This window comes from Bubalus bubalis, chromosome 8 (genome assembly GCF_019923935.1).
Source record: "Bubalus bubalis isolate 160015118507 breed Murrah chromosome 8, NDDB_SH_1, whole genome shotgun sequence".
In the NCBI taxonomy this organism is placed as follows: Eukaryota; Metazoa; Chordata; class Mammalia; order Artiodactyla; family Bovidae; genus Bubalus; species Bubalus bubalis.
The window spans coordinates 5,076,761-5,101,827 of record NC_059164.1 but is presented as its reverse complement, the minus strand read 5'-3'; the positions used below and the strand labels follow the sequence as shown (position 1 = coordinate 5,101,827).

The 25,067-nt window shown below is 49.8% G+C and overlaps 1 protein-coding gene and 1 non-coding gene across 9 annotated transcripts in view; one reads left to right on the top strand and one right to left on the bottom strand.

Moving 5' to 3' along the window:
- Positions 1–25,067, bottom strand: part of GRB10 (growth factor receptor bound protein 10) — a 218,970-nt gene that overhangs the window by 12,486 nt on the left and 181,417 nt on the right. For all 8 annotated transcript variants that reach the window (XM_044946399.1, XM_006073506.3, XM_025290782.2 and 5 more), the window contains 9 exons: positions 22,252–22,367; positions 21,152–21,220; positions 18,990–19,127; positions 17,279–17,389; positions 15,287–15,385; positions 5,263–5,340; positions 3,525–3,641; positions 2,624–2,690; positions 2,329–2,416 (listed from right to left, as the gene is read on the bottom strand). In XM_044946399.1, coding sequence (XP_044802334.1) covers positions 2,329–2,416; positions 2,624–2,690; positions 3,525–3,641; positions 5,263–5,340; positions 15,287–15,385; positions 17,279–17,389; positions 18,990–19,127; positions 21,152–21,220; positions 22,252–22,367 — 883 coding nt within the window. The remainder of the gene's footprint in view (positions 1–2,328; positions 2,417–2,623; positions 2,691–3,524; positions 3,642–5,262; positions 5,341–15,286; positions 15,386–17,278; positions 17,390–18,989; positions 19,128–21,151; positions 21,221–22,251; positions 22,368–25,067) is intronic.
- Positions 16,645–16,717, top strand: TRNAT-UGU. The gene has a single exon. It is a non-coding gene; the product is annotated as a tRNA-Thr (tRNA).

The following is a 25,067-nucleotide window of genomic DNA, read 5'->3' as shown; positions in this document are numbered from 1 at the left end:
TGCTTCTTGGCCTGCATACAGGTTTCTCAGGAGGTAGGTAAGGTGGTCTGGCATTCCCATCTCTTGAAGAATTTTCCATAGTTTGTTGTGATCCACATGTCAAAGGCTTTAGCATAAGTCAATGAAACAGAAGTAGATGTTTTTCTAGAATTCTCTGTTTCAGTTTAAAAAGCCAGGACATAGGCTTTTTAAACTGAAAAATAGATTACAGGTCCACTCTAAAGGAATTACATACTCCCCAAAAGAAAAAAAGAAGCTGACAAATAAAAGGGAAAAATCAAGCACTTAGGGCTTCCTTGGTGGTCCAGTATTGAAGGTCCGCCTTTCAAAGCAGAGGGCACGGATTCGGTCCCCGGGCTGGGACGATGCCACACGCTGCAGAGCAACCAAGCCCTTGTGCCACAACTGTAGAGCCCGTGCTCCAGAGCCCGGAGCCGCAACTACGGAGCCACGTGCCCTAGAGCCTGTGCTCCAACAAGAGAAGCCGCCGCGATGAGGAGCCTGCACACCACAGCTGGAGAACAGCCCCCGCTCGCCATTAGAGAAAGCCCAGCCTAGCAACAAAGAGCCACACACACAGCCAAAATAAATAAATGGACATATTAAAAAAAAAAGTCAAGCACTCAGTTACCTTCCAAAAATACAGGGGAAAGGGTTTCAAGGAAGGGACAATGAAGGAATAACAGAATTAGAAAACAACGATTTTGTAACCTCTAATAAAACAATGACCCTGGGAGCTGGGAGCTGGGCGGGGGTGGGGGTTGGGGGCCGGGCTGACAATACAGACCCCTGCCCAGCCCAGGATCGGGAAACAGGACAACTGGGGCGAGGAGCGCAGACACACAGCGACCGCAGCTCTGTCCCAGAAGGGGCCTCTGCCCACACTGCACAGGAAGCCAGGGAGACAGAGGAACACAGTCAAAGAAACCACAAGTACACAATTAGCCAGTGACCTCCTTCTTCAACAATGGGAAGACACGGAAAAAAAAAGAGGAAAGAAAATGCAGTGGTGGGAGATCTGTTCTATTTAGGGAGACTTAGACACACAGCAACTAGATGCCACGGATGGCTCCCCATTTAGACTAAGTACTCTGTGCATGAACACGGCAGCACTTCTGAGGACATTAAGGAATTCCTGTTTATCTTAAGTGCAATGATGCTATTGTGGTTGTGTCGAAAGACACAGAGACACTGCAACAGAGACACTGGTAAAAATTCTGAGTGTCTGGGAATTCCTTTAAAAGACTCCAGAAGAAGAAGGAAGAAGGAAGAAAAGTCGGAAAAGTTGGAAGAAGAAGGAGAAAAAATAATAATAAAAATGTAGGAAGGGGAAGAGACAGGCTCAGGTGAGCAAGTTCTGAAGCTGCGCAAGAGGCAGACGTTACACTCTCCTCAGGTGAATTCTCAGACGTTCATAATAAAATTTTTAAAGATAAAGATTTAAACAACAAAAGGAGTGTTTTGATTTGAGCAGCTTCTAAGAATCTGTTTTTTGAGTAGACCCAGTGAGAAGCAGCTCTGACAAGGATGGACCAAGGCATCCAACCAGCTCCTCAGGGCCTCTTTTTTGGGGCCTGGAGACAGAACTCTGGCTGAGCTCCGCAGGGACCACTCCCCTGGGCCCTCACACAGCTGTAGCCCCACTCTAGGCAGATCCCTTGCATTCCCATGATGCTGAGCCTGGCCATGTGGCTTGCCTTGTCCAAGCAGGTGTCAGCTTAAGAAGTGCTTGTGTACTGGGGTTTGCCCTCTTACCCCCAGGGCCCCCATCATGGCTGTGAAGTGCATGGACCCAGGCAGGCTAGCATGCCAGAGGCCTGCACCAGCTGCCTCATCACCCATCCACAGCAGCACTGGCCACTGGATGCATAAGTGCAGCCATCCTGGCCCCAGCTCTTCAGGCCCCAGTGCGACTAGCCACCCAACCTGCACCAACTGTGAACAGGGATACAGCTTCACTGCTTTAAGCCACTGAGGTTTGGGGTGGTTGGGGCAAAAGTCACAGATATAATGCATAAAGTAAAAGGTGTAGGCAAAAAGACACTTTTCCATTTTCTTACTGCCTTATTAATTACAGTGTGTTCTTTGGCTGTTCAAATTGCATCAAATAGGTGGAGGAGGATTATGGGGTCTGGACAAATGGACTGCCATTCTGTCTACTTCCTAGCCGTGCAAATCCTGCACCACCTTCATACTCCTGAGCACACTGCTCCAACTTAAAACGAGGTTGTTGCACCACCCTCGCCCCCTCTGCCCCCCTACACACACACAGCAAGATGCTCTGAGGAGCTGAGCCCAGCAGACTCCCGCCCGGGACGCGTCCCTTACCCATCCACGAGCCCTTGCTGTTTAATGATCCGGTGCGACTCCTCCCTGGAGATCCTGCCGTGAAACCAGTGCTGCGTCCTGTGAATCACTGTGGGGACCAGAGAAGGAGGGTAGGCTGGGCTCCGTGCACGGTAGCCGCCTTGCTAAGCGCCCTCGGGGCCACATGGGGCCCTGACTCCTGCGGTCCCAGCTTTCGTGCGCTGCACTCAAGGCCTGCCGTGAGGCTTGGGGGAGGGCTGGGAGCGCTTTTATGTTATTTATGTACAACAATATCAAGCCAACATGCCGTGTTTACCTGTACTGAGGGCGGAAGGGTGGAGGGGGCTTTGGCTACCTAGGATATTCATCCGCGTGCTTCGTTTCTGCAAAAGAAATCCCTGCGTCAGCGCCAAGTGAGCCCCGAACACAATCACCGCGCCACCTGGGACACACCGGGGCAGGAAGCTGGCCGGGTGAAAGGCCCTTGATGGCGGGATGACAGCCGCCTAGTCCCATGTGGTCACAGGGACCCCTCCCATGTGAGCAGGAGGGCAGACAGCTTATGGGTCGCAGTTGTTAAAAGCAAAACCAGAAGCGTCCCACCCCGGGATATTGCTAACGATCCCAGTACTGAAGCCGGGCTGTCTGTCACACAGAGGACACGCAGTACAGTTCCCGACACACCTTAGGAGAAAACCATGAGCTTCCACAGGGAGCTCAGGTCTGTAGCTTTGGGAACATTCTCCTTTTCTGAACACTGTGAAGCTGAAGGATGGGGAGGCTTTCTGAGCCAGAGTTGCCTTGAAAGCTCAGAAAAGCTTGGAAGTTGGGTGAAATTCTTGCACCTGGAGATTAGGAACTTGAGTCTCAGAGTAAAGAGAAAAGTTCAAGGCTGGGAGTTTGGTCGGCGGTTGAGCCACGATGGGAAGGCCTGGCCCAGTGCTCTCCCCAGAGGCCCTGATGGCACATCAGCAGGGACAGGGCTGCGGGCCAAGGGGCCTCAGGGCTCTGCTCCTGCCCCTCCTTCCATGGGAGCCCAGGGATGGCCCGTGGGGGTGGCCAGGTGCCGGGGCGTGGAGCCCAGGCAAGCCACAGCCTCCTGCAGGTGAGAACTCACAGCCACCCCCCGCCCCCAACCCCCTTGCACCACATCCCTGCCGCCAGCACAGAGCTAATTCTCTGGGGCAGACCAGGGGTGGACCGGGCCACAGTCTTACCCTCCAGGCATGGCCTTCTTCCAGGGCTGCGCTCTGGGCCTCAGCCGGATTCTCGATTACTCTTCCCGTTTGCCCAGAGAAATCCATTGCCACAAGGGAGTTCTCAGAGACGCTGCGCTGCAAAGGAGAGGCCGTGGATTCTTGAGACGCAGGGAAGCAAGCAGAGCAGCAGGTGGGAACTGCGGCATGGGAGAGCTGTGCAGACCCAGGGAGGGGCAGCAAAGGACGGGCAAGGACCCCGCTGCCAAGGGTCGGAAAGAACACTCAGTGTCTGAGGGGCCCTTGGATGAAAAATGGCTTTGGTTTTTCTCAAGAAGAGGAAAGAAACTTTCCAGTTATCTCAAGATATTCGGAAGCTGCTGGTGAGGCCACTGGTGTCCACCCTGTGGTCGTCCACAGGGTCTCTAATGTGAATTAAAACTCATCAAAGGAGAGCACAGTTCTTGAGGACCTAGCCTGCTGTGGTCCCCCTTTGCCTGGCAAAGTAATTCTTTCTTTCTCCTCCATTACAAATAAACCCACAAAAAACTCATCCAAGAAATGGTAACATCAAAGGTGAGCCAGCCCTCACCAGCAGCCAAATCCCTTCTCAGGTAAGTTAGTTCACAGAAACACGGGCACCACTTTTGTGGGTACTTTGACATCTCTGAGGAATGGACATTGAGAGATTGTTAACTCCTTATCAACTGGGGGATTTCTGCAGAAACTAACACCTGTGGTTGGTGATGCTTTTTATTTTGGCTGGCCAAAAAATTAATTCTGTTATTTCACTAACATTTTGCAGGTTATCACATTCAATAGTTACCCCTGTAAAGTTTTCTCCAGCACCATGAGTTTCATTTTCACTTTCTGCATCAGAATCAATCATTAAGGTTTTCTTTTTGTTGGTCTGATATTCACATTGCCTGAATCAGAACTATATTCTAAAGAACTATCATCTTCTGAGACACTAACATATATGTCACTCAGACACTCAGAGAGAATATCTGCATAAAATTCACTGAAAATTTTTTCACTCAAGATTTCTCGATGTGTCATTTTTGAAAATTTCACAAATATACACAAGGTGCTACAAAAACCTAATGGAGCAAAACATGAGTGATAACAATAGTCATCAACTGTATAATGAACCTTTGATCAATTTTAAGATCTAACAACTTCACACAGTGATGTTAATTCGATCACTTTCTAAAAATGTACTGACACTCCTGGCCAATAAATATTTGGATAACAAAAGATGTGTTAATACATCACCCAGTTAATAATGTGTTAAGATCATATTTGGGGAGGATGAACTGTTTCTGCACCTCTGAGACATAAAGTCCATCCTGAGATCACAGGAAGACTCATTACAATCTCAATTTTCACTAGGACTCGAGCATCATGGTCAACAGCACCATGGACCCCCCAGCTGAAATGGACAGAAGCGAAGGTGGTGAAGGCAGCTCCTCAGTAGACGTGGGCGCTGTCAGCATTTCTGAACACTAGAATAGAGCTCTCAGTGGCAGCCATTCACCAAAGCAATGCTGCAGGGAGACGTGGGAAAGGGGAGAGGGTAGAGAGGGATCTGCTCCCAGCAGTCACACTGCTGAGACGACAAAGTCCATCTCCTGGGAAATGCATGCTGGTAGGCTATTCTGGCTCCTGGGGGCAGCCTCATCTGAGAAAAGATGCCCACAGCCCGTGCTGATGCAGCAGCTGAAGAGGAATGTGGCTTCAGAGGTGCAGCTTGACTTACCACTGGAGTCGAGAAGTGGGACAGCATAGCCTTCCTCTGCTGTGGGATTCTGTAGTTCTGGTAAAGGAGCATCCCATACTGAAGAGGTAAGGAGGGCCAGAGTCAGTCACCAGGGCATCTGGAGCCCCTAAAGCCCCACACGGGGCAAACCCTTGGCACTCAAGAGCCACACTCATATAGAATAATGGGCGGCGACTGGGTGAACTTAATAAACACCCAACAGAGCCCTGTCTCTGGGGCCTGCCACCACCAACACTCCACGGTCAGTTACCACTGTCTGTCTGGGGGTGCTGGGTGGGCAGGAAGTGGTCAAAGAAGTAACAACATAATAATGCCTAGCAAGAACAATTAGCCTTACTAAATGTTGCTCTGGGCAAAGCTCTGAGTGCTTTATGCTGCTCTTTTATTTAATCTTCTCTATTTTATGAAATATGTAGTTTATCCTCATTTCACAAACAATAGAACACAAACAAGTGAAGCAAGTTGCTCAAGATCATGGTAAAGTAAGGATTCAGGTTCTGAATGGACAATCCTGCTTCCAAACCAGTGCTCTTCCTAACCGCCAGCCTCCCTGCCCAACCAGCTCAGCAGCTTGGGCTTTATTTCCTCAGTCAGTAAGCATTGAGTGTCCTGCAAAGCGTCCTATAGTCCTGATGTCCCAACCTGCCTCCTCAGTTACACCTTCAAACCACACAGAAAAGAAAAAAGGAAGAGGAAAGAGGAATCCAGCGGGCTGCATTTTCCTCTTCACTGTTCTTCACGGATGTGAACTCATTTCCAGCTCAAGGACCAGCAGTAAGTACTTACTTCTAAAGCTAACATATTTGGAACATGATGAAAAGGTCTATCGTAGATACACTCGCACCCCAGTGAGACAGGAAGAGAGAGAACAGGTCAAAACAAATGTTTCAGATGTAGTTCAGTCACTAAGTCATGTCCAACTTAGTGACTCCCAGGCTCCCATCCTTCACTATCTCCTGGAGTTCGTGCAAATTCATGTCCATTGAGTTGGTGATGCCATATAACCATTGCATCTTCTGCAACCCCCTTCTCCTTTTGCCTTCAATCTTTCCCAGCATCATGGTCTTTTCTAATGAGTTGATTCTTTGCATCAGGTGGCCAAAGAATTGGAGCTTCAGCACCAGTCCTTCCAATGAATATTCAGGGTTGATTTCTTGTTTGATCTCCTTGGATGACAGTCTTGTGGAGAAGGGGCCTGTGTAACTCAGGGAAGCTAAGAACCACGCTGTGCAGGGCTACCCAAAATAGATGGATCATAATGAAGAGTTCTGACAAAACATGGTCCACCAGAGGAGGGAATGGCAAACCACATCAGTATTCTTGTCTCAAGAACTCCATGAACAGTATGAAAAGGCAGTATGTTTGTGATGATGGCCAAGAATTTTCCAAACAAATAAAAATACACCAAGCTACAGAATCTAGGTGCGGGATAAGAGCAAAACAAAAGGAACAAATAAACAAAATCAGCCAGGAACATCATGCAAAACACAAACAGAGAAAATGTAAAAGCAACCAGAGAAAGACTCGTTATTTTCAAAGAAGCAATGAGAAGAAGGACAGCTAACTTTTTAACCTGCATGATGAGAGTTAGAAGACAATGGGATGGGAGAAGCACAGGATCAAATAACCCTATCTAGGACTTGATCAACTGTGAAAAGTTCCCTCAATAATGAAAGCAAAGTCAAAACAATGGGCGACGATTTTGGAGAGATTTTGTTGTCAGCATGCCCATATTCAAATGGCTGCTGAGTGGAGTTCTGGTCCCAGAGAGAAGAATGTGGATTTGGGAAGAACAAAATGTAATCTCTATGGCCACATCTGACTAGTATCCAAAAGTACAGCACAGGCCCTGATGGGTGAAGGTGACTAAAACCTCAGCATACAGTGTTATTCCTGGTTCTGTTACAGTTTACACAGCACAGAGCTTGAATGGTTCTCAAAGTTTAAAAGAACTCATTTTTTTTTTTAAATGGGAGTTCAATTTCTCCCTCTGGGTTTTCCAGTTAATTTTAAGGTTTTTCTGTTTTGCAAAGAATGTTCATTTCATCTTGATTTAAAAATGTAGGTAGGCATGCAAAGTCTGTCCTTACTGTTCCCATTTTTAAAATGACTGGGTTTTACATCCTTCCTTCCTTTCTGCTCTCCATGTACTTTAATTCCCGTTTTCATATGTTCAGGTAGAAAAGACATCTGTGTTTATAGTTCACACAGGTGTGAACTGGGGCTGCTCACACACCATGCAGTGCAGTAGGTGGGCAAGAGGCAGGAAGGGATGGGGCAGGAAGGCTTTCAAACTGTTTCATGGTGGAAATGCGCTTCAGAGATGCTATTGAGTGGAGGCTGTTTCTAAACAAAAATTGAAATGGGGTAATGGGCTCTGCTACGTAAAAATAAAATTTGGGAACCACTGGAGTTGAGAGATCTTCTTACAGGAAAGAAGGTGAAAGGGAAGGTCTACATCAGGGACTTTGATTATTTTAGGTTTCACGAAGTAATGAGATTTTGGGGAAAAAAAAAATCTGTGACTGTCTTAAGCCCTAGCAACTAATTTTCCAAATAAGACAACATACACACACACCAAAAATTAATTGTTGATCTACCACCATATCAACAATATTTTATAAAATACTGTTGATACAATAGTAGATCAGACAATCAGAGTTTTAGAAAGTTTAAATTAGCTAAGTTTACACACTCTCAGATTAAAGAATAAAGCCATTACCATGAACACAGCTATTAACTGCTTGTGGAAAGCTGACTGCACTGTCCCCATTTGCTTTGTTTTGCTGTGCCCTAGAGAAGTTGTTGTTTAGTCACTAAGTTGTGTCCAATTCTGAGACCCCATAAACTATAGCCCGCCAGGTTCCTCTCTCCATACGGTTCTCCAGGCAAGAATGCTGGAGTAGGTTGTCATTTCCTGTTCCAGGGGATATTCCTGGACCAAGAATCAAACCTGTGTCTCCTGCATTGGCAGGTAGATTCTTTACCGCTGAGCCACCAGGGAAGCCTGGCCCTAGAGAAGATGTTTCCCCAAATTCTCAGCAGTCAGAGGACTGGCTTTCAGGAACCACAGGTCTGAACTTCTGGGATCCAAAGAGGCAGTGAGCTTGGCTGTGTGCTGGCAGGTGGGACCACCAGATGGGAGGCTGGAACACAGCTGAACCATTCTCCAAGTCCCACCTGGGCTTCCCAAGAACGTTCCCCAGGGGACACGGAGTCTTGGCCAGCCATGCTCCCAGCACTCTCTCCTCACTGTACTGTGAGGGCTGAATTTCCCCCCAGGTTCTCATGATGATCAAATGGGGTAACGTGAAGCTCCAAGCAGGTGCGTGGCATATGGTGAGCCTGCAGCAAAGCACCGGTGCTATCAGCAGAGCCGGCACACTTTGCCTCTACCCGACACAATTTCTCAGTCCCTGCACTTGTGCTGCTTCCAGGTGCTGTGAGCAACCTCTGCTCCAGATGCCTGTGCCAGGTAGGAGGCCCCTTGGCTGCCGTTGTGCCCAACATCTACTTTAATTGCCTTTTCCATGATAAGTAATTCATTACAGAATTCTGTGGGGTTTTTTGTTTTGTTTTGCTGTTGTTGTTTTAAAGCTTCTTTAAGAACTTCAGTTAAAAAAAAATATATGTATTTTTTAGCCCTGCTTGGATGGCTTACCGGATCTTAGTCGCCCACTAGGAATTGAACCTGGGCCCTGGCAGTGAAAGCGCTGAGTCCTAATCACTGTAACACCAGGGAATTCCTAGAGTAGGGGTCCCCAACCCCTGGGTCACAAACGTGCTGGTTCACGGCCTGTTAGGATCTGGGCTGCACAGCAGCAGGTGAGCAGCACACGAGCGAGTGAAGCTTCACCTGTACTTACAGCCACTCCCCATCACTTGCATTACTGCCTGAGCTCAGGAAAACAAGCTCAGGGCTCCCATTGATTCTGCACTGTGGTAAGCTGTAGAATGATTTCATCATATATTATAATGTAATAATAAGGGAAGTAAAGTACACAATCGGAGAAGGCAACGGTACCCCACTCCAGTACTCTTGCCTGGAAAATCCCATGGATGGAGGAGCCTGGTAGGCTGCAGTCCATGGGGTCACTAAGAGTCAGACACGACTGAGCGACTTCACTTTCACGCATTGGAGAAGGAAATGGCAACCCACTCCAATGTTCTTGCCTGGAGAATCCCAGGGACGGGGGAGCCTGGTGGGCTGCCGTCTATGGGGTTGCACAGAGTCAGACACGACTGAAGCGACTTAGCAGCAAAGTACACAATAAATGCAGTGTGCTTGAATCATCTGGAAACCACCCCACCCTGCCTCAGTCCATGGAAAAATTATCTTCCAGAAAACTGGTCCCTGGTGCCAAAAAGCGTGGGGCACCACTGCCCTACAGAATCTTGTGTTGATGAAGCAAGATCTCCCTCTTGGGGAAGAACTGCAATAGCAGCTTAAGAAGCTTCTAGAAGGTGGAGGGTCACAGGAGGGATATGGTAGGTAACTAACACAGTTTTCACACTCCCTGCACAGCCCCTGGCGTCTATGAAGTCATTTAGGAAACACTGTAGTAGGAAGGTAGAGGAACAAAAACAGATACTAGCCAGTTTTCTCCCCAGGAGGTTTGAGCTATATATATATATATATATATATATATACACACATATATATTTTAAAGGAGGTGTAACTGGGTTGGTGCTTAAGAGAAACAGGAAGGTCCTAAGTTAACTTAAAAGAAGGCTTTCCTCTCAAAAACACCCTGGGATTTTTATACCATCCAAATTGCTGTTGCAACGTCACCGAAAGCCACACACAGGTATTTGGGTCAGTTTCCACTTTCATTCAGTGCACATTTTCCGAGCATCTCTTATGTTCCGAGCACTAGGTCATCCCAGCTCTGAGGATCTGGGGGGAGCCAGGCAGGATGGTGCCTGGACATGAGAGCAGAAGCAAGGAAAAGTGAAGGGAGCCTCGAGCCTCTCCAGGTCAGGTCCCTGCAGCCTGAGGACTGGTCTCCCGGTGAAGAAGACAAGACTGACCACTGACTGAACCACTGCTCACAGTCCAAGAAGCTGGTGATGCCACAGGGCCAGGGGAACAGGAGGTGTTTGAGAAGGTTCCCCAGCACTTTTGAAGGCTGCAAGTCTCTGGAGCACAACACATCCTGTTCTTGAGGCAATGTGGGGGTGCAGGGTGAGGTCATCAAGGAGGACCTTGTTCCAATTATGCTTCGCCCCACTGAGCAAGATGAATGGAGCTGAGGGCAGGCAGGGAGGAGACCTGTATGTCTGTAAGGGATCCCTCACACCAGAGGCTGATGCTGTCTGCTCTGTAGAGGCAGGAGCCCCAGGGTGTGGCCAGCCAAGATGGGAGGATACGACTCCACTGCTGTTCACTTGAGAAAGGCTCCAGCCACCGCTGCCTTGCTGCAGTGACCCGGGCCAGGCCCTGCCTCCCTGCAGGACGGCGCTGTGGGATGTGGAGTCAGTGGTTCCCTTGGGGCACTGCGACTGGGACAACAGGTTCACAGGGAGGCAGTGAGGGTGCCGGTCAGGGATGGAGTTCTGGGGCCAGCACGCTGGGGTCCTGCTGCTGGCTCAGCCCCATGCCAGCATCCATGTGTGGCAAGTCATGGGCTTCAAGTCCGTCACCTGTGCTCTGAGGATGGTTGTAGGTGTATGCACAGAGCTGCTGTGAGCAGTGAGGTCACAAGTGTGAGGTGATCCGTGGCCCACAGTGGATGCTCCGGAACGTTCACACTGTGCCAGCACACACAAAACATGTGTCACTGGCACGAATAACAGCCAGGCATCACGGCCGCTGCGAGCTCGGCCACTCCCCCCGCACCTGGTTACGATAGCACAGAGGCGCCCACCCTCCTCACGCGAGAGACGGGTCAGAAGTAGGGCCACACCACTGCCGTTACCCACGGAACATGACGCCTTAGGATCATGTCCTTCTGCCTCTCCTTTTTGCTTTTTCCGAAAGAGGTTATATTTTTGCAGAGAAAAAAATAAATGAAATCACACAAACACGAAACCTTGAAGGTCTCCCTGCACATCTGCCCTGTCTGCCCCACAGCCTCCAGGCTCCTGTGAGCGGCCTCCACGTTCGCCTGCCGCCTCACGTTTACACACCAGCAAATGTGAACACGCACCTCCACCCCTCACCCCACAAATGCAGTGATCTCTCTAAACACCCCTCTGCACTGTGCTGTTGAATTGTTATTAGTACATCCTGGAACATTCCCCACTGCAGAACCCTGAGAGGAGCCTGTTCCTTCTCCAGCCGCAGGGGGCTCTCTGCGTGAAAATCCCTTAACTCAGGGAACCAGCTCCCTATTGAGGGATACTTGGCTTTAACACCAGTTTGTCAGGATAGAAATGGTATGGACCTAACAGAAGCAGAAGATATTAAGAAGAGGTGGCAAGAATACACAGAAGAACTACACAAAAAAGATCTTCACGACCCAGATAATCACTTTGCTGTGATCACTCACCTAGAGCCAGACATGTGAAGTCAAGTGGGCCTTAAGAAGCATCACTATGAACAAAGCTAGTGGAGGTGATGGAATTCCAGTTGAGCTATTTCAAATCGTGAAAGATGATGCTGTGAAAATGCTGCACTCAATATGCCAGCAAATTTGGAAAACTCAGCAGTGGCCACAGGACTGGAAAAGGTCAGTTTTGATTCCAATCCCTAGAAAGGCAATGCCAAAGAATGCTCAAACTACCACATAATTGCACTCATCTCACATGCTAGTAAAGTAATGCTCAAAATTCTCCAAGCTAGGCTTCAACAATACATGAACTGTGAACTTCCAGATGTTCAAGCTGGATTTAGAAAAGGCAGAGGAACCAGAGATCAAATTGCAAACATCCTCTGCATCATGAAAAAAGCAAGAGAGTTCCAAACATCTACTTATGCTCTACTGACTATGCCAAAGCCTTTGACTGTGTGGATCACAACAAACTGTGCAAAATTCTGAAAGAGATGGGAATGCCAGATCACCTGACGTGCCTCTTGAGAAATATGTATGCGGGTCAAGAAGCAACAGTTAGAACTGGACATGGAACAACAGACTGGTTCCAAATAGGAAAAGGAGTACATCAAGGCTGTATATTGTCACCCTGCTTATTTAACTTATATGCAGAGTACATCATGAGAAACGCTGGACTGGAAGAAACACAAGCTGGAATCAAGATTGCCGGGAGAAATATCAATAACCTCAGATATGCAGATGACACCACCCTTATGGCAGAAAGTGAAGAAGAACTAAAAAGCCTCTTGATGAAGGTGAAAGAGGAGAGTGAAAATGTTGGCTTAAAGCTCAACATTCAGAAAACGAAGATCATGGCATCCGGTCCCATCACTTTATGGGAAATAGATGGGGAAACAGTGGAAACAGTGTCAGACTTTATTTTTGGGGGCTCCAAAATCACTGCAGATGGTGACTGCAGCCATGAAATTAAAAGACATTTACTGCTTGGAAGGAAAGTTATGACCAACCTAGACAGCATATTAAAAAGCAGAGACATTACTTTGCCAACAAAGGTCTGTCTAGTCAAGGCTATGGTTTTTCCAGTGGTCATGTATGGATGTGTGAGTTGGACTATAAAGAAAGCTGAGTGCTGAAGAATTGATGCTTTTGAACTGTGGTGTTGGAGAAGACTCTTGAGAGTCCCTTGGACTGCAAGGAGATCTAACCAGTCCATCCTAAAGGAGATCAGTCCTGGGTGTTCACTGGAAGGACTGATGCTGAAGCTGAAACTGCAATACTTTGGCCACCTGATGTGAAGAGCTGACTCATTGGAAAAGACCCTAATCCTGGGAAAGACTGATGGCAGGAGAAGGGGATGATGGAGGATGAGATGGTTGGCAGGCATCATTGACTCAATGGACATGAGTTTGAGTAAACTCTGGGAGTTGGTGATGGACAGGGAGGCCTGGTGTGCTGCAGTTCATGGGGTCACAAAAAGTTGGACACAACTGAGTGACTGAACTGACTGACTGTCAGGGATCAGGGGGCTTCCCAGGTGGCATTGAGTGGTAAAGAACCTGCCTGCCAATGCAGGAGATCTAAGAGACAAGGGTTCAATCCCTGGGTTGGGAAGATCCCCTGGAGGAGGAAATGGCAGCCCACTCCAGTACTTTTGCCTGGAGAATCCCATGGACAGAGGAGCTTGGCGGGCTACTGTCCGTAGGGTTCCAAAGACAACTGAGCAACTGAGCACAGCACAGCGTCAGGGAGCAGCCTGTGACATGTCTTACACCAACACAGCACCTCCTCTTCTATTACAGAACAGTAACATTTCTATTTTAACTGTTCTGTGTTTCATCAGTGACAAAAAATAAAACAAAGTAAGGTTCTGGCACAGAACACTGGCCGCCTCTCCCGGAAGCCTGCAGCGCCTCTCAGGAGTCTCAGAGCTCAGCCTCCCACGTGTGTCTCCAAGGGACGCCATCCAGAGTCTCGCAGTAGCTGGAAGCCTCAGGGACGGCTGGGGACTTCTGCAAGAGACTGTGGTTGCACGTGGCGGCTGCAGCTAAGCAAACACGCGTCCCTTCCAGCCCTGGACTTGGGCTGAGTCTGTTTTATCAGCTAACCTGTCTGTAACTCACGAGGACTTTCTATACTAAGGAATTTCCAGCACGTGGTGTGTGTGTGCAGAGGAACACTCTGCCATATTACACGCGGTGCACTGCCCTGCACTTCGTCTACAGGGCCTGTGAGGTCACCTGAGCCGTTTCTGTGAAACTGCTGTGGGGTGTGGTCCCACGAGATGGTCCGAGCAAGACATTTCCTTTAGAATTATTGTCGGGAGACAGTTTCCCTTGAGACCCTGTCAGGAGCCAGACGATCCGCCATGTTTCCTGCAAGGCCATAGCACTTTGGGAATTCCGGAGTGTGATGCTGCATCAGGAAAACCATTAACCTCCTGGTGACCTATGTGGCTACCCCACTCCCATCTTCTGACTCCTTGGTCCTGACCTTCTGCTCCCCATTTCTCTAAGGCAGTGGTTCTCAACCCTCCCCACACCCAGGGGACACGTGGGGCCGTCTCAGCTGCTGGGGTGCTGCTGGCGTCTCATGGGAGAGACGAGGGCAGGGGTGCTAAGTGTCCTGCAAAGCACAGCAGGGCCTGCTGCCGCCCTAAGTGCCACCAGCATCGGGTTGGGAACTGGCTCTGGCTCCACTGGTGTAATAGCTCTGCGGGAGCTTCTGAGACTGAAAACACATGCGAGGACCCTGGACTCCCAGAGCCCAGTGACAGGACGTGGAGGGTGAAAGGCATCATCCATGGAGAGGCGCGCACCGTCACACGCTGTGACCTCAGGGTCTCACACAGTGACCAGCGACATGCATTCGTGTGCACACACACACACACACACACACACACACACAGTGACCGCCGACACGCACACACAGTGACCACCGATACGCACACACAGTGACTGGGGGATGATACAGCCAAACACACACACAGTGACCGCTGACACACACACACACACACACACACACACACACAGTGACCAGGGATGATACACACACACACACACACACACACACACACACACAGTGACCGGGGATGATACACACACACAGGGGCGGGGGGATGATACAGACACAGGGACCTCGGGGACACACACACAGATACAGAGACAGACAGTGACTGCAGGATTACACACACACACACACACACACACACACACAGTGACCATGGTGCTGACATGCATGCATGCATGTGCACGCACACACACACAAACACACAGACTGCAGGATGTCACACGTACACATACACAAAGTGATTGTGGGACAATACACACACAGTGACCTCAGGATGACACATACGCACAGTTACCACAGTGATGCACACACATTAACCTTGGGGCTAGCAAGCACACATAGTGACTGTGGGTTCACACACACATACAGTGACCTCGGGGCTGACACGCACACACAGTGACCGTGGGGTGACACATAAACACCCCGCGACCACGGGGACCCACCTTGAGGAGCCTGCAGGCTGTCACCCAGCACGTCCGGCTCTGCTCATCCTCGGCACAGAGCAAGCGCAGCTCCTTAGCCTCGTTCCTGACTCTGTTAGGCTAAAGGAGAAGGAAGACCTGTGAGTGTGACAGTGAGTCAGGACCACCCTTCCTCTCAGGGCAGACCTGAGCTCCACCCGCAGCGCAACCCACCAGGTGGCAGAGACGGGAGCACGGGCAGGTGTGTGCGGCTGGGCATCACGCATGGCTCTGTGGGGCACAGGCCGGGCCTGCTAGCTGGTTACTTAGTACTCGGCTGAGTGATCAGCCATCCTCCCATGGTGAGTGTTGGGGGAGACAAACAGGAAAGCAAACCAGCAAGGTGGTGGGGGTAGGGGAGCGTCAGCTCTTGCAGGGAAGTTGCATTCCTGGAAGGACAGCCACTCTTGGGTTTTGGAAGGAGGTGCCTTCCGTCACCCCCAAGGAAGAGGCAGCTGTGGGAAGGGCCCGCAGGGTAAGCTGAGGCAGGGAGGAGCCTCCAAGACTCAGGGCTGTGGAGGCCAAGGACAGATGTTGTGGAAAGGCCCAGAGAGCGAGACCAATGTGGCTGCAGAAGAGGCAGCAGAGAGCTGGCAGGTGCCCACTCAGGGGCAGGGGCCAGCTGTGATGGAAGAAAGCCTGCAGGCACAGGCTGGGCTGGTCCCTCTGAGCCCAGACCCAAGGGGCCCTGCGGGTTCAGACTAGCCCAGCTCTCTGCTTCGGGAACCTGGATGTGGAGGAGGGTTGAAGGACAGCCCTGCGTGTGGTGGATACAGTAGGAGAGGCAGAGGCCACAGGGCTGTGGGCTGGCATGTGGGCCAGGGGAAAGGGGGACAGCTGCAGTCCCCCATGAGCTGCTCTCCACCAGCTGCCTGTGCACCGCAGCCTTCAGGGGATTTGAGGTCGGTTCTTACCACTTGTAACCAAAGAAGCTTCACTAAATCAAGCAGAAAAATGGTATTTTTGGATGGAATAGGCTCCCTGTGCCCTGTCTCCTCCTCCAGCTTAGAAGACAGCCCAGCTGGGGGACTATGGGCTCACTCACTGGCAACCTGATGTGGGCAGCGGGGCTGGGCAGTTCCCACCCTGTGAGCACCTGGGAAGACCCAGGAAGATGGAGGTAGAAACCTCAGCAGAATGTCTCATGCACAGTGGGTAATTCAGTAAATATCTACTATTATGATGACTGACAACACAACCTCACTGAGTAGGAAGGACTGTGTGTGTGTGCACATAACCATGCACACATATGTCTACATGTGTTTGTTCACACAGGTGTGTGTGTGAGGATGTGCCCTCACACACCTGCACAGTGAGAAGCAGAGTTGTGGTCACCCCTAGTCTCCATAGCTCAGTGGTTAGAGCACTGGTCTTGTAAACCAGGGGTCGTGAGTTCGATCCTCGCTGGGGCCTCTCACTTGCTCCTCTGTTTGGCCTTCCCTGGTGGCTCAGACCGTAAAGCGTCTACCTACAATGCGGGAGACCCGGGTTTGATCCCTGGGTAGGGAAGATCCCCTGGAGAAGGAAATGGCAACCCACTCCAGTATTCTTGCCTGGAAAATCCCATGGACAGAGAAGATTGGTCGGCTACTGTCCATGGGGTCGCAAAGAGTTGGACACGACTGAGCGACTTCATTATCACTATCACTAGTCTCATGTCCTGGTTACTGGAAGCCCACACAGAAGGCATCAGCTTACTCAGCACCCTAGAGGCCACTCAGTTGACAGGCTGGGGGGGTCCCTAAACCACGGGGCCCATCGCCCCTAAGCCATGGGGCATTGTGCATCAGGGATTCTGCTTTTCTCTGAGCATCTGTGCTACTCAAGGACTGACACATTGAAAGCACACATGAAATATTTTTATACCAATGCATAAATCCAATGTGAAACTGTTTGTTATTTTTAAAAAGCAACAACCAAGAGAGGAGGTCGCTGGTTTAATTTCGAAGTTCACTGTCTCGGGGTGGGCAGTACCTTTATGCAGAAGCCATAGTCTGTGGGGGCACTGTATTGCTTCCTGCCAGCAATCAGGGAGAAGATGCTGCTGTCCTCCAGGTCGGCCAGCAGCTGCAGGTGTCTGGGCTCCTGCAGAGAAGTGGTCAGGTTTATAGAGGGGAACTTCTCAGTACAGCCAAGAGCAAGTGTTTCCTGTCCTTGTCAGCAGAGGGCAGTCTACGCGTGCTCTCAACACCTCTCCCCTTTAACAGTCTACAGGTTATAACCATGGTGTCACATAAGTGCCAAGTTAAAACCATATCCCCCAGCCAATTGGGATGCTGGGTGGTGCTAAAAACCCCACCTTCCAATATTCAGACAGATGGATACAATGTATCTGATATTCTGCCTTATAAGGTAATATTCAAAGTGGAAACCAGGACATCTGCAAACCATGGTCAAGGTTAGGAGCATACACTCAAATATAAGACCCCCACCACCTGTTATGCTGAGTAATCAGTGACCAACTGCTCACAAAAGTCCCATCCTGTGGCTTAACTGTCCATCCTGCATCTATTTCCTCCTCTAGGCGACAAATGACCTGGGGCTCAGCAGCAATGAGGAGGACGCATAAGCGCACATCAGAGCTGGGAAATGAGGAAGTGGACCTCCCTGTGACCAAAGAAGACCTGCTGCCTCAGAGGAATGGAGTGCAGCCACGCCCCTTCCCTCCAGCTCACGCCCCCTTTCCCTGGTGGCCACGCCCATTCCCTCCAGCTCACACCCCCTTTCCCTGGTGGCCACGCCCTCCTTCCTGGTGGCCATGCTCCTTCCCTTCAGTTCATGCCCCCTTACCCTGGTGGCCATGCCCGTTCCCTCCAGCTCATACCCCCTTTCCCTGATGGCCACGCCCCTCCTCTCTGGTGGCCATGCCTGTTCCCTCCAGCTCATGCCCCCTTTCCCTGGTGGTCACGCCCCCTCCCTCCAGCTCACGCCCCCTTTCCCTGGTGGCCACGCCCTCCTCTCTGGTGGCCACGCCCCTTCTCTCCTGACTTCAGAGCCTGATGCTGGGCCAGCACCGTCCCTTGGCATCCCCAGCTCCTCCCCTCTCTCTCCTGCAGGAACAGAAGAGACTGCAGCTCTTGAATGGTATAAGCATGGCCAAGGTCAGCTGGGTATGCTCCTATGGTAGGTGTCCTCAGATGTTACAGGAAAATAGGTCAGAAATGCAAAGACACCAAAAGAGATCCCAGGAAGGCCAGCCCACAACACCCCAACTCTCTTCAGAAGCCTGCAGCCATTTTCAATCCCTCACCTCCTCTTCCCACTGGGGATACACACAAACTGCAATTTATTCCATAAAATATCTACAATAACATATATTAGATTGGCATCAGGGTGACAATCATCTATTGAATATCCTTATGGTGATCCTAGACACCAACTTCCAAATTACAGACACTAAGTCAGCATCTTCCAAGGGACTCGGGCAGCCATGAGGCTCTGCTGCCAGCCCACAGAGGGAGCCCAGGCTGGCCCACTTGGTGGCAGGGGTGGGGATACACAGCCCCCAGGTCCCCAGGTCTGTCATCACCTGGTTTCCCAGGGAGACCTGTGCACCAGGAACTCTGAGTTTAGCTGCTACACACTCAGCTTAATAAGTCACGAGCTGGGAGGAAGCCATGGTGCGCATCTTTACTTGGAACCCTCCCAGCCTGGTGTGACTGGCAGTTGTGCCTTTAAAACTCACCTTCGAAGCTCCCTTTGTGGAGCAATAGAGGCCGGATCTCCGCAAACACACATACAGCTTCTTCCACGATTTCCTTCCCAGCTCCTTCACGTGCAGAAACCCTTGAATCTCAGGACAACTACTGGAGTTTAAAAAATTCTGTTGAAGAGCAAATTTTAAAAGTCAGATAATACTGACATGAAATTATGAGGACATACTATGAGCATCATTGACACTGGAACATTTTATGAATTGCCAAAATACTCTTTTTGTGTTAAACTGAGTGCTTTCAAATATTTTTCCTTTCAAAAGTCGTAAAATTCCCATCTAAACTGGTGGTGCCTAAAATATAATTCGTGTTTAAACACACAAGCAAATAGATCTTTTTAACGCTGAAAAACGGAAGTCATAAACCTCCTAATAAGACCATATGTTTAAACATCCTGCCCTTTATTCTATTTTTCCTTAAAAATCCCAGTCTGATCCTCAGAGTTGGGGCAACAGAAGTGCCAGAAGCACGGATCAGGAGCACGTGGGCTGGGAGAGACCATCTGGCCGTCACTTTGACCACATGGCCCCTGGTGAAAGCTGTGTGTCCTGTGTCTGTCCGTCTCCTGAAACACCCTGGTGACAGCCCACTGTCCCCATTAACTGCGCCCACTGGCAGCACCTCTTTCTTTGGGAAAGAGAGGGCAGGAGCCAGGTCTGGGGTGACCCTTGTGGGTCCCCTCCACTGACTGAGACAGACATTTCTCCCCCTGCAGGTGGGACAGGCCAGCTGGGCAGGTCCTAGGGCCCCCAGGCAGTGCTTCTGGGGTCTCCAGAGATCACTGTACCCGCTCACCAAGCACCAAATCATCTCAAACCAGGCAACTAAGATGCAGGAAATCATTTGCCCCTCATTGTGCATAAACCAGGATAACTAAGTACTGACAACTCGAGCCCAGAGCAGACAGATGCTCTGGTGGGAGGGCCCAGGACAGAACACGGAGGCTCTCAGCTTCCAGAGGCAGAAGAAATAAAGCAGGAAAGGGAGGGCTCAGGGAAGAATTCTCTAGGAACTACATTCTAGTACTTTCTCTTATATTTGGTGCCACCTAGAGAGTGCTGGTTGCATTAGTGAATTGTTTATTCTCTCACTTAACACGCTGTTAAGAGATACATTTTTAGGGGTGCAGAGGAATATTCTGACCTCCTAGAAGAGCATGAGTCAGCAGTAAGTGTGGAGAGGTAGCTGGTGGCCCCCTCCATCGGTGGGGGAGGGAAAGGCCAGGTTTAACTTGGAACAGACTTTAGGAAGCGAGGAGACAATGAAGATAGGTATGTTGGTTTTTTTAGAGTATAAGAAGTAATTTTTAGAGCAACCTAATCAGTTTTGGGGGCTTCCCAAGTGGTGCTAGTGATAAAGAACACACTTGCCAATGCAGGAGACTTAAGAGATGCAGGTTCGATCCCTGGGTCAGGCAGATTCCCTGGAAGAGGGCATGGCAACCCACTCCAATATTCTGCCTGGAGAATCTCATGAACAGAGGAGCCTAGTGGGCTACAGTCCACGGGGTCGCAAAGAGCTGGACAGGACTGAGCGACTTAGTATGCATGCATGGATCAGTTTTTACTATGGATGGACCCAATCCTTCTGTAGCGATTTCCAGGGCCTTGTGCTTGGAGATGGGGGGGTGGTACTCGCAGGGAACACGGGAGCTACAGCTTCTGTACCCCACTCTCCTGCTCTGATGGCCTGTCAGTTTATCCTGTTTCTAAGTGCTTGTTTTGAGGGAGCCTGGCTGTGTGCATGCTAGGTCACTTCAGTTGTGCCCAACTCTGTGACCTCATAGACTGTAGCCTGCCAGGCTCCTCTGCCCATGGGATTCTCCAGCAAGAATACTGGAGTGGGTTGCCAGGCCCTCCTCTAGGGGATCTTCCCCACCCAGGGATCGAACCTGAGTCTCTTATGTCTCCTGCATTGGCAGGTGGGTTCTTTACCAGTAGCGCCACCTGGGAAGCCTGGCTACACACAGCTTTCCCAAGTAAATATTTATTCCTGGATACTCTAAATTCCAACAGGAGCCAAGGCTCATATTTGTGAGGGTGAGCTCAACTGATCCAAGTTTCTACCAGGCCCCTGGGACAGCCCGAGAGCACCTATGCAAAAACCCCAGCAGAAGCCTCTTCCTGCCCAGTACCTGCAGAAGCTGGGTGTGACTGCCGTTGGACTGCTGGCACCACGTAACCATCTGTTCTGGGAAGAAATTCTAGGATGTGGAAAAACAAAGACGATAAAGGTTAGCTTCCAAGTGGGGAAAACATACTTACAGATATGCCAGTACTAAAAACATCCCTATAGGCACGATTATGGACAATCTGTATTTAAAATTACGGTCCTTTTAATTTATCACACAGTGGAAACATGGACTTCAAAAAGGCTGCATCTTCTGTTAAATGCAGGATCAAGTTTGAAATCTGTGATGCCCTCTCTGGCCCACGCCTCACAGTGCACCCGGGCAGAGGGCTGCCCCGCTCCCTAACTCAAGACACAGGTGGGTGCACAAGACAAAGAACTCTTGAAACCAGGACATGAGCACGGGGATGTGAAGAGCACGGGGATGTGAAGAAGCCTTTTCTGCTGCATTATCCAAAAGCAGTTAGCAAATCTCTTCTTTTCAATAAAAAAGCAGCTACATTATCAGGACCAGAAGTAGGCACTGGACTTCTCCCCCTAGCTACCGCTGCTGTGACTCAGGATTGGGGCTCACGCCATGGCAGGTATGAGGTTCCCCATCCTGACATCCCACAAGGCAAGGGCCCCAGCTCCCCAAAACAGAAAACTCCAAGAAACTAGCTCAATATACCCAGATGTTGATTTCTCTACTGCTTCTTCCCCAAATAATCCCAAAGCAATATATGCTACTTGCTGAGAGTAATGAGTTTTTATTTTACTGAGTATTTGACCAAGTTGCTCCAGTTGAACTAAGACGTTCCAAAATAACTGAAGAAGCCCACCCCAGCTCTCTCTCTCCATTTAGAGACTGACCTCCTCACCCACTGTTACTTTTGGGAGAAGGAGATGGTTACTTTGGTCAGAACAAAGGCATTCAATTACACATCAAAGAGACAGTTTTGAGCCAGTATTGCTGGGTTAACTAGCAACACTGATTCTCAAACCATCTGCCTCCCAGTACATGTCAGTCAGTTATTTTGTGATCAGCTACAATGAAACTCAAGTAGTTTATACTTGCAATATTTCCAGAGTTCCAAACCCCAAATCCAAAGGGATAAAACTCACCATGGGATTTTTGAAAAACTCGTATTTTGCATAATTCTTCCTGAATAAAAATTTACTTTCACTTGTCATGGTGCTCTCCACCTGGACTACCAGCTCATGATCTTCCAAGCAGCGCTCTGCAGGAGAAAGTATTGCCAGAGATGAGACAGGCAGAACCTTCCAGGCAGCCTCGCAAACAAATACAAAACCCGACTTTTCCATTCTTTAAGCATCGTGGCGAAGATGAGATTGAGAGCTAAGCTAAATTGAAATCTCACTTTAATGCATTCAGTTCAGTTCAGTTCAGTCGCTCAGTCGTGTCCCACTCTTTGCAACCCCATGAATCACAGCATGCCAGGCCTCCCTGTCCATCACCATCTCCCGGAGTTCACTCAGACTCACGTCCATTGAGTCAGTGATGCCATCCAGCCATCTCATCCTCTGTTGTCCCCTTTTCCTCCTGCCCCCAATCCCTCCCCGCATCGTTATCAAGTGCATAAGAGGTCTTAGGACTCAGAGTATGAGGAACTCAGGTCAGTCTTTGCTTTTGCATACTTCTTTTCAATTTGGCATCAACAAAACTTAAGGAGAGAGTCAATAAAGACTCTTCATAGGATTTCCCTAGTGGTCCAGCGGTTGAGACCCTGCTTTACAATGCAGGGGACGTGGGTTCGATCCCTGGTCAGAGAACTAAGATCCCACATGTGTGGGGCAACTAAGACCCATGTGCCACAACTAAGACCCTGCACAGCCAAATAAAAACTATCTTTTTTTTTTTAATTTAATTTAATTTTATTTTTAAACTTTACATAATTGTATTAGTTTTGCCACCTTTAAAAAGGACTCTTTGTAAATGGTTTTGCCTTTAAATTAAGAAATGTCAACTCTTGAAAAGAACAGGGAGTCTAACAACTGGGAAAACACCCAAAGACAGAGCAGGGGAGCTCTGAGCATGGAGGATACACAGGTGGGAGGATAGAGGGAAGCAGGCAGGGTATGGCTTTGATTGTATGAAACTCAGCTGCCCGGGGTGAACACGGGGCAGGGTAGCGACCAGCAGGCAGCCTGTCCCCGTACCTGGCTGAGCGCCAGAGCCCACGCTAACCACATGCATCCCGGAGCCGCTCTCACAGCTGGACCAGGTTGTTGGGAAGGACACGCACACCGCACGGCCCTCGTGCAAGCATGCACACACACACTCCTCGGCGCAGGACTTGGCCGCGCCACCAACCTGGGGTAGGCTCTCCCTCATAGCCTGAACACTCTGGTTCCATGGGGAGCACAAGGAAACACTCTGCTCTATGGCTGGCACCCACCACGTGTCCACATGCAGCCTGCTGACGGGGTGGCGGGGAACTAACCTCATTCCCTAATGCGATAAATGACCAGAGGGAAGCCAGGGCAGCTTCGAGTGTGAACCGAGGCCAAAATGGTAGAGAAGTAGCTACTATGAAATTGACCCAAAAGGGCCGTGTCAGCCTTTCCCAGCCCTCACCTCCTTTTACATTGCCAGCCGGGAAGCCCCAGAAAGTCTCATCTTCAAGGAAGGATGAAGTGGAGGGTGACAGCATTCCGAGTCAAAGGCATCTCAGAACGTGGGGGAATCCTGTCCATGAAGGACACAGTCACCAGGGCACTGGTCTGAGCCCGCTATGATGGCATGCAGAGCACACTCAGCCTTGGTGTGATATCAGGGCAGGACTCCCTGGTAGAGACATACGCAAAGCCTGAATTTCCTCCCCCTGATGGACAGAAAGCTCGGGCACCTCAATATGGGCCAGACCAGGCACTGCCAGTGATCCACCGACAGGCCCCAGATGTGAGGGGAACTGGCCAGCAATGCAGGAACCACGCGCACGGCCTGTGGTCTCCCCAGCACAGAGGAGAAGAACCAGGGGCAGCCAGAGTATGCTTAAAACAGCCCCATCTGCCACCAAGATAGGGGTCAGCAAATAGAATAAAATAAAAATAGCCACCACCACCGACAAAATAGGAATTAGCACATGTCTTCCATTTAAAACAAACTCATGACTTTCCTGAATATTTTAATTCAGAGAAAAATATTTCTGTAGTTATGGGGGGAAAACAACTACAACCCAATAGCCTACTGATGGTTGGTTTATAGAATTAAGGTTTTTTCACCAGATAAAATATGGAGAAGGAAATGGCAACTCACTCTAGTATTCTTGCCTGGAGAATTCCATGGACAGAGGAGTCCACGGGGTTGCAAAGAGTTGGACCTGACTGAGTGACTAACACACACACATAACAGGTAGAATAAGGAAAAATAAAAGAGCAGGCAGCAATGACCTGGTCCTCCGGACAGGAGCTACCAGCTGCGTGGGGCACCCGGACGCCACGTCCCAGGCGGGCTCCCCTCCTCCCGGCCCAGCAGCCCTGGGAGAGCCACCGAAACAGCATAAGCAGACTGTCAAGGGTCCCAGCAGCAGATGCTTCTCTGCCCACTCCAATCGGCCCAGACACAGAAACAACCTAAATGTCCACGGACAGAGGGATGGACAAAGAAGATGTGGCGCATATATACAACGGAAGACCACTCAGCCATAAAATGAAATAACGCCACTTGCAGCAGCAGGGATGGACCTAGAGATTGCCATATCAAGGGAAGCAAGTCAGAAAGAGAAAGACAAATACCATACGGTACCACTTCTATGTGGAATCTAAAATACGACACAAATGAACAAGTCTATGAAACAGAGACAGACTCCCAGACACAGAGAGCAGACTTGTGGTTGCCAGGGGGAGGGGCTGGGGGAGGGAAGGACTGGGAGGTTGGAATTAGCAGATGCAAACTGTTACATACAGGATGGGTGAAC